The 9,780-nt window shown below is 47.9% G+C and overlaps 1 protein-coding gene across 4 annotated transcripts in view; it reads left to right on the top strand.

The window, feature by feature from the left end:
* The window catches only part of LOC123759965 (uncharacterized), a 17,607-nt gene extending 11,266 nt beyond the window's left edge, over positions 1-6,341 (top strand). For all 4 annotated transcript variants that reach the window (XM_069325358.1, XM_045745219.2, XM_069325360.1 and 1 more), the window contains exons 9-16: positions 412-526; positions 1,069-1,232; positions 2,149-2,244; positions 2,521-2,622; positions 3,243-3,485; positions 3,718-3,894; positions 5,089-5,188; positions 5,910-6,341. In XM_069325358.1, the coding sequence (XP_069181459.1) occupies positions 412-526; positions 1,069-1,232; positions 2,149-2,244; positions 2,521-2,622; positions 3,243-3,485; positions 3,718-3,894; positions 5,089-5,188; positions 5,910-5,998 (1,086 nt within the window). In that variant the 3' untranslated portion in view covers positions 5,999-6,341. The remainder of the gene's footprint in view (positions 1-411; positions 527-1,068; positions 1,233-2,148; positions 2,245-2,520; positions 2,623-3,242; positions 3,486-3,717; positions 3,895-5,088; positions 5,189-5,909) is intronic.
* The last annotated feature ends 3,439 nt before the right edge of the window (positions 6,342-9,780 follow it).

Raw genomic sequence — 9,780 nt, forward strand, 5'->3', positions numbered from 1 at the left:
AGAGATGGAATACCGTAAGGCGGGATCGAACCCGCATCCCTAAATTTCTTGGGCACACACACACACTACCCATGGGGCCGTGATGGGGCCAGAAGTGCCACTGTGCCTACATAATTTAGTAGGCACCATCCGGTACTAGTAGCCAGTATTCATTAAATGACTAATTTACCCGGAAAGAATAGTTTAGTCCTCTTGAGTGTGTGTTATCTTGTTTTAAATTCAATAAAATGTACTAGATTGAGAAGTGTTCGAAGGCTATTTTCAGTTGCCCAAAGGGAACTTAAGGTTGTCTTTCTGATTGATGAATATTAAGTCACCCAAGAGGGGGCACGGGCATGAAAAGCCCGTAATTGTCTTTCTGGTATGATTCCCGTTGTATTGCCACGGCCACACCTGACTTGTCTTCCCCAGATGTGGTACGACTGGAAGATGCGGATCACCAAGCAGGAGTTTAACCCACTCAGCCAGATCAACAACACTAGATCCTTTGAGAACTACACTTCTGTTGTCCATGATTTTAATCAAGGTGCGTGTGTGTGTACTCACCTAGTTGTGCTTGCGGGTGTTGAGATCTGGCTCTTTGGTGTGTGTGTGTGTGTGTGTGTGTGGGGGGGGGGGGGCAGGATTCATCTGTTAGCGATTCTCAGGGTTGACTCTCACAACTCGGTTGATCAGGCATTTTATACATAAACTTGCCTAGTTACACATTGAAAACTCTTATTAATGTCCCTGCAATTTTTCCGATAGGTTTTCTGAAGTCAAGAAGCTCTGACGTTCACACAGATTTTTAAAAAGTGTTTCCGGAACATTTGCTGTTCATTCAACTAAACTGACACTTAGTTGAAAGTGTCAATTTAATTAAAACATGCAAATTGAGAATCTCGCTGATAATTTACCTAGTATAGACTGTGACTGTTACCTAGAGTTGACTGTTTTGGTGATGGCGAGGGTGTCGCGTGAGTGTTAAATCTTAAATTTAGTTTTTTTTTAAACTTCCGGCAGTAAGTAATAACTTTCCCGGAGACGACATAAACGCCTTCCTTTACCTGACGTTCTTCCATCTGCCAGGTCTCGCCTACGTCATGATGACCCGCCAGAATTACTGCAAGATCACCCCCATCCAGAACAGAACCAGTTGGGGCGACGTGAGGGTGGACGCCGACGGCTCCGTGTACATGCAGAGTCCCTGGAACTTCGAGGAGTTGGACGAGGCCATGCAGTACAACGGCGCTGTGAGTCGTGCTTGATGAGTGGCCCCGGGTCGTGCTTGATGAGTGGCCCCCCCCCGTGTCGTGCTTGATGAGTGGGCCCCCCCGTGTCGTGCTTGATGAGTGGCCCCCCGTGTCGTGCTTGATGAGTGGCCCCCCGTGTCGTGCTTGATGAGTGGCCCCCGTGTCGTGCTTGATGAGTGGCCCCCCGTGTCGTGCTTGATGAGTGGCCCCCCGTGTCGTGCTTGATGAGTGGCCCCCGTGTCGTGCTTGATGAGTGGCCCCCGTGTCGTGCTTGATGAGTGGCCCCCGTGTCGTGCTTGATGAGTGGCCCCCCCGTGTCGTGCTTGATGAGTGGCCCCCGTGTCGTGCTTGATGAGTGGCCCCCCGTGTCGTGCTTGATGAGTGGCCCCCGTGTCGTGCTTGATGAGTGGCCCTCCGTGTCGTGCTTGATGAGTGGCCCCCCGTGTCGTGCTTGATGAGTGGCCCCCCGTGTCGTGCTTGATGAGTGGCCCCCCGTGTCGTGCTTGATGAGTGGCCCCCGTGTCGTGCTTGATGAGTGGCCCCCGTGTCGTGCTTGATGAGTGGCCCCCCCCGTGTCGTGCTTGATGAGTGGCCCCCGTGTCGTGCTTGATGAGTGGCCCCCCGTGTCGTGCTTGATGAGTGGCCCCCGTGTCGTGCTTGATGAGTGGCCCCCCGTGTCGTGCTTGATGAGTGGCCCCCGTGTCGTGCTTGATGAGTGGCCCCCGTGTCGTGCTTGATGAGTGGCCCCCCGTGTCGTGCTTGATGAGTGGCCCCCGTGTCGTGCTTGATGAGTGGCCCCCGTGTCGTGCTTGATGAGTGGCCCCGCCCTTTGTTTACAATTATTTTCTAGAATATGATGAAAATATATTTGATAACGTTCAATAAACGCCGTATTAAGGAGACGTGATGTTTTCAGCACTGGGAGCGCGGCCTGGAGGCTGACGTCTGGGTCGGCATAAAGAAAAACCTTCTACTTAAAGTTAACGAAACTTATGTCTGGTACTTCGCTTCGGTCAGTAGTAGAATTTGGTGTATTATTATACAGTCAGCTTTCACCCCTCGCTTGTTGATTGGTGTATTATAGCGTCTGCTTTAAAGCAGATTTATATTTAATACATTAATATACTATAATAACCCGTATATCATACTGGGAAATTGAGTTGTTTTCCGATAAATTACAATTTAAATTTGAGGAAAAAAAAGCAATGTTAGTTTTAATGCAGTTAGACGTTGATCGTACACGTTTTCTTTGACCGTTACTAACACGACCATTTTCTGTGGTGTGAAGCCCCTCACCTACGACAAACTGGGGGCCGCCCCGGGGGCGCCGCTCCCTGTGATTCCAACGGTTGATAAAGTCCCCATCAAGATGGAGAAGTACTTTACCCAGGTAAGTTGAGCACATTGTGTTTATCTGGTGTACATGCGAAGGCTTCCACATTGAGAGAGAGTAGCGTTTTGAGCAGTGTTCTTTCACGCGATGCCTCTGTTCAACTAGCAGTAAATGGGTAACCAGGAGTTAGGTAACTGTTGTGGGCTGCAGCCAGGGAAGGGGCCAGATTCACGAAAGCAGTTATGCAAGCACTTACGAACCTGTACATCTTTTCTCGATGTTTTCGCGGTTTTGTTTACAATTAATAAACAGTTAATGAGCTCCGAAGCACGAGGAGGCTGGTTATAACAATAACAACAGTTGATTGAAAAATTTTCACGCTTGTAAAATGTGTAGTAAATGTAACCAAAGCCGTCAAAGATTGAGGAAAGATGTACAGGTTCGTAAAGTGCTTGCGTAGCTGCTTCGTGAATCTGGCCCCCTGGAGAACATATCCATCACCAGTAGCACTCCGGCAACAGCCTTATATCAGTCCGTGGCACTCGCAGTAGACCTATGACATAAACCCGTGGCACCTTCCTTGACCTCCCTGAACCCCCCACACTTCGCTTGCAGCTGGAGGGTGCTACATAGCCTTCTCGGTTTGGTGCCTTCTTTTGATAATTACTTACTTGCAGCTGGAGGACCAGCTGCCCCACGTCACCCACAACTTCTACGGGTTCGACAGCGACGTGCCGACGACCCACACGCACGACATCGCCACCTGCTACAGCCCCGACCAGATGCGACACTTCCAGTTCGACATGCCGTCCAACAGCCTCAAGCTCGTGAGCAACAGGCGGGAGAACTTGAAGTACGCCCTGATGGAGTCTCTCAGCAACGTGGGCAAGGTCACTCCGCTCAGGATCAACAGAATTGAGGTGAGTGCTAACTGCAGGAGAACGGGAACCTAAATAAAAGAGAAGGAATAGTAAAGGGAGAGATGATTAGTGATGGGAGAAAGCGCAAGGGAAAGAAATATATGAAAGAAAACTATATAAAAACAGTGGAAAACTTTTGAAAGAGGATACTTGGGAAGGGCGGGGAGCCAGCATTGTTTAACTCTCAGACGCCCCCGACAGCATGTACACTAACGACAGGTTTCGTCGACAGCTGGAGGAGACAGCGGCAGCCCTACAGGTGGTGTTCACGCTGCTGGAGAAGCCGACAGTACAAGGGGACGCCAAGTTCCCACTCGACGAGAACACCATGGACGAGGCCGCGATGGAGATCCAGAAGACCATTGACGACTCCCAGCTGGTCGTCAGCGTCGAGGTCCCTAACAAAGTGGTGAGCACGATCAGTTATTCTTATAAGGTAGAGCTTTAGCTCCTAAGCCCAGTACAATCAGTTATTCTTATAAGGTAGAGCTTTAGCTCCTAACAAACACAGAGATCACACTAACGTGATGCATCAAATTAAGGCAGTGTCTGGGATGCTCCCGGACGCAGGTTCGAATCCTCGTCACGGCCCTTGTGGATTTCTTCATTTAGCTCCTAAGCCCACAACCTTCCAGCGGCCAATCTCGTAATGCTCCAGACTCATTTTTAACTACGTCTGCCTACGAAACTTAACCCGAATTTGCTTCAGCCGTCTCCCCCCACCCCATCACGCCCTTCTGCTAAATAAATGCTTCCCGCCATCTTTTTTTTACCTCTAGGGTTCCACCCCCTCCTCCCACACTAGTCATATTTCCAATATTTCTATTTGTCGTCAGTTAGTGCGTCTGAGAATCTGCCGTGTTACAATTGTCTTATTCTTGCTTTCCTGTTGAAGTATCCACACTACGCCTACCATTATTGTCCAGTCATGTAGCTCAGGAGCCAGTCACTACGTCCTCGGATCACAAGCGAGGGACCCCTGCGTTCAATCCCCAGCCAGGGCATAGACGGTTGGGAACGTTTCCTCTAACCTGATGCACCTATTCACCCAGCCGTAAAATAGGTAGTTAGGCAAATGTTGCATCCTGGAGAAGGTCGGTAGTTTGCCTGGGGAGGGGGGGAGGGGGGGAGGGGGGGACGTCAATAAGCTTAGGTACAAGCTTCCTCTGCATGACGACGTTAATTTGTATTGAATTTCTTGAACGTTTCGTCGACTAACAACTGGGTACCTATTTACTGCTAAGTGAACAGTGGCATTAGGCGATAGAAAATGCGCCCAACCATTTCTCTCTCGCCCGTGATTCGAATCCGGAATTCTCGATTGTGAGTAGAGAACGGATCCGACTGTGCTACCGGAACCTTCTAAATAAATACAAATAAAGAGGACGGGTGGCTGGAACCAGCGTCCTGGGTACTCCCAGACACTCAGGGTACTCACGAATCGCGCGCGTGTGTGTGTGTGTGTGTGTGTGTGAGGGGGAGCGTGTACATGTGTGAGTGTGTGAGAGGGGGCGTGTACGTGTGTGTGTGTGAGAGAGGGGGCGTGTACGTGTACGTGTGTGACACTCTTGTCTCCTGACACGCCTGTGTGTGGCCACTGCAGAAGCCGGTGACCCTGGTGGTGCTGCACGGGACGATGAAGGAGGTGGAGAGAGACGACGGACACACGCGAGGGACCAACACCCTCACCGGCTACTCACCAGGTAAATCCTTAGATACATCTTTCTCAAAGTAAGACCTTATTCCCTACAAGCTCCCTCCTCCAGGCAGGTTTCCACCTACCCGAGCCTGAAGGGTCCCACTGCTTGCAAAAATCCTCCTCTAGGTTCATCCTCACCACCTTGTAATGCTTCCTGTTTAGGGCGCCAAACATTCCAAGTCCTTCTGAAGGTATGTAACACTTTTTAAGTCATATTATAGTAGTTATTAGATCCATTGCATGCCATCCTATTCCCGGTGCGTACCTCTACCTCCTAGTAAATCATTCCCTTGAGTTAGTTAGTCTTCTCTGATGCTTAAACGTTCAAGTGTTCTCTTCCCGATAACACGATGCACTTCTTAGACCCAAAGTAAGACATTCAGAACTCCTTGTTCCCTCGCCCGCTGATCATCCGGACCGCTTCACTCGACCGTCTATCATTCTTCCTTAATTCTGATTTCATCAGTTTTTACAGAACCTTTCGCTTCCCTCGTGTACCGTTCCTCGCATTTTTTCGCTACAGTCAAGATCCCACGTTACTTATTTCTTCTATAAGCAAATATATTTGTTTCAATCAAACGTAATAAGAAATAAACATTAGACTTTGTAACTGCTTGTCGCTACTGTCCCTACGCTAGAGAGAGATGTAAATGTAGAGAAGGAGATAAGGGGGGAGTAAGGGCCATGACAAAAGCCTGCAATCTCAGCGGTCCTTCTCTCCTTAGGTGACATGGCAGGCCTGGCTATCGGAATGCTCATCCTTGGGGGCATCGTGGGCTACATCGGCATCGGCATCTACTCCTCTAGAAAGTAGACCTCCCACTCGACGTCTACCTAGCTCAAGGGACTGTAGCAGCTTGCTGTCTGTCTTCCCATCTCCTCTTGTCTTGTAGATCTGTTAAACCATACCTTGAGGTGCTTCCGGGGCTTAGCGTCCCCGCGGCCCGGTCGTCGACCAGGCCTCCTGGTTGCTGGACTGATCAACCAGGCTGTTGGACGCGGCTGCTTCGTTTTCCTCTTCCTACCCAACACCTTTCCTTACCTTCTGCCTTAACTAACAAACGCCATAGTTTTAGTATATTATGTAATTTAGTATATATCTAATATATAATATATGTTTTTAATGTACTGATAAAATATTAAAAAAATGTATTGTGGAGAGCTTCTCATTCAGTTCAACGAAGAATACTTGTAATTGGATATAATAATTTTTTAGTTGGCTAAATATTTCCTTACAAAATGTTCATTAAGATTTTTTAAAAGTAATCGGATATTGTTTAAAAAAGTGATTTTTTTTTCAAGTTAAGTTTGGCAAGAGTATATTTATCGCGCAGTTTAAACCTATCGACATTTTGTAATTGGTTAACGTAATTACTTGGTAATAAACCGTTAAATAATAGTTTTGAAATTGTTTCACGTTCTGCGGTTTAACCTAAAATTTGAAGATTAGAAAAAAAAACTGAAATAATTATCCGCGCTAATCACCTTGACTCTCGGTAGCAAAATTGATTACGTAAAGGATCATTTCCTCATTATCAGGAAAAGTTGCTCCAGCAACAACTTTTGAACTTTGAAGCTCTGATCATTTACAGGTTGTTGGGAGCCATTTCTGTGGAAGATCACAAGCTGAATATCTTAGAGGGAGGGGGGGGGCACACATTTCTGGGCGCTCACATATGGAGAAACCTCCTGGAGCCATGAAGTGTAATTACCTAAGTGTAGTTACAGGATGAGAGCTACGCTCGTGGTGTCCCGTCTTCCCAGCACTCTTTGTCATATAACGCTTTGAAACTACTGACAAAATTTGCATGTCTGTCCTTCTGGTCTGACTCGCTCTATCGGGGACCGTGGTAGTGTCTGTACCTATCGAGCTGTCAGTGCTGTCTCATTAGTGTGTGTGTGTGTGTTCGAGGTAAGTCACGAGCGTTTGGGGTACACGTACCCAAAACGGGGTACCCCCAAAGGCAGCTGAGAGCGGCGGTGTAGATGTGTTTTGTGTGATCTCGTAGTGATGGGCCACCACATAGGGGAGGCGGACCTGGTGTCTGCAGTTGAGCAGCGGTGGGATGACGAGGAGCGTTTCGGAATGAACAGGAAATATCGCGATAGTTCGCAGCGCGAGACATTCTCCCCCCTCGGCTTGCCACTGACTTGAAGACCAAACATTGAACGTTATGTGGTAGCCAACATTCATCGCAGGAGGCGAGACATGGTGGGGATGGGGGGGGGAAGAGGCACTGAACATGACCTCTTGCATGAAGCGATGAATGTTGGCTATCCCATTACGGTGAACGTTTGGTATAATCTACGGTGTTTAAAAGGCTCTGTGACATAATTTGAATTCGTTGGAAATTGAGATTTTAATTCATCATTTTCACTTGCTAATAAGTGATTGCTGGGTAGAATGTTATTATTCTAATTTTATTACTTGGAGTACGCAAAGATAAGTTGAATTATTCCATTGATTTCATTGTCAAAGTGAGTAGTTGTTAAATATTAGTCAATCACATGTTTAAACATTGCCGAGGAGGTTTTAACAAATTGCAAATCACTTCTTACGATGTAATGCATAAGAGATTAATGCAATGTTGAACACAGCATGTGTGACCCATCCACTTGGCTGGTCAGCGGAGTGAAGGTCCTTCACTTCCGGATGGTTGAAGGAGTTATAGATTGTTTTTGTTTTTAATTTTTAAGTTGAATTATTAAAATTCATGGAGACAGCCTAGTCGGGTATTTTCCGACCTGGCGGTGGCAGGCGTAAGGGTCAAGATTTGTGCGGCCGAGGATGTAGGCAGTGTTCACAGAACTCCCAAGTGAAGGATGAGTGGCTGTAAACGGCATGAATCACCTAATGAAGTGATCAGGAGGTCACGTGATGAGCAAGAATGATGTGTTTCACGTCCCATATGCTCGACGGACGCCATGTTGCCCAAGCGGCAGTGGGAGACGGTCGCATCGAGGTCACCTGCAGGAATTAACTTGAATTTTTAATTGGGCATCGTGTCCAGTAAGGAGACGCCGATGGCACCGGATATATACACAGACTAACCCTAGTACATCTAGCAGAAGATTTATCGCCGAATTCTGCAAGTTGCAAAGTTGAAGTGCAACACAGAAATGGCTAATGATCGGGGACCACCGTCTTGATGGATAGGCAGGGGTGGGTGGGTGGGTGTGTGTGTGTGTGTGTGTGTGTGTGTGTGTGTGTGTGTGTGTGTGTGTGTGTGTGTGTGTGTGTGTGTGTGTGTGTGTGGTGTGTGTGTGTGTGTGTGTGTGTGTGTGTTGTGTGTGTTGTGTGTGTTGTGTGTGTGTGTGTGTGTGTGTTGTGTGTGTTGTGTGTGTGTGTGTGTGTGTGTGTGTGTGTGTGTGTGTGTGTGTGTGTGTGTGTGTGTGTGTGTGTTTTCTCCCTACAATCTAAACGCCACCAAATCTTAGGAAATTGAGAGCAGTCCTGGACCTTACGAGTCGGCGGTGCTTGAGAGAAGTGCAGTGAATATAAAGTACAGTGCTGCTACCTAAGCGACTTTGGCGCTAGTGAAAATGTTGCTACTGGGAGTGTAGAGTGTGGTGTTCGATTGCCTACAGTACTGCGTAGCTTAAGAGTGCAGCAGTGAGTTAGGCAGTGCAGTGCCTTTATGAATCAGTCGATTACCAGTGACGGTAAGCAGCGTAATATGGCAGTTCAGAAGCCCGTGAGCCAGTGTGGGATACTGAGCACATGCCAGGAGATTAGTGATATTTTGAAGTGTTGTTTCCTGAAGAGCAGTTATACCCGCTTTACTCAGTGAGAGAGGCTTGTGTGACGCCCTACGTCTAGTGTGAAGTTAGTGTCCACAGTTCAGTGGATACATCTGGATTTTCCAGCAGCAGTTTAGAAGACCAAAGAGGACCTCAAGCTGGCTGCAGTTATATACCCTCTAATACTCAGTCGGTTAAGTAGTAGTAGTGATTCAGGACGTATGCGCCCGCACGAGGACGAGGAAAGGAGAACGCAGAGGCGCATCAGGAATACGCCAATTAAGGGAGATGAGGATTTGTAGGAAGTGACTGCAGAAGCGCACGTGTGGAAGGGCGTGGGGTGGGGCGTGGGGGTGAGGCGTCGGGGCGAGGCGTGGGGAGCTGCTCGCACCTGGCGATGACACAGGCAGCTGCGGGAGCTGGTCATGTAAGCCTGGAGAGTCCCCGCGCCTTTTGCATTAGGTTGTTCTGAGGGACAAGACAGTTTGTTCATTTGTGGTTGCTGCCGATACATTTCTGGTGTATGATTGTTTCGTAGTGTGTGACGCTGCTGGGAAGTGTAATAATCTTGGTGGAATTTAATGATTGCTGAAGCCTAGTTGACATGTTGAGAAGATTACTGTAATTTTGTGGGTAAAGTTAACGTTACCAGTCAGTTTACTGCATATAAATTAACGATAAATGTAATTTACTGAAGGCTAACGTTTGACTACTAAATGTTGGTGACGTTTTAAGACAATCCCCAGCACGCACTATCGTTAAGAGCCTGTGTGATCCAGTTCAGGAAGTACCCCAGTCAGTGGCCAGGCTGGTATGGAAAGATTACCGAGAGGCGAGCCAATACATAACGTCATT

The sequence above is a fragment of the Procambarus clarkii genome, chromosome 16 (genome assembly GCF_040958095.1).
Source record: "Procambarus clarkii isolate CNS0578487 chromosome 16, FALCON_Pclarkii_2.0, whole genome shotgun sequence".
Taxonomy (NCBI): Eukaryota; Metazoa; Arthropoda; class Malacostraca; order Decapoda; family Cambaridae; genus Procambarus; species Procambarus clarkii.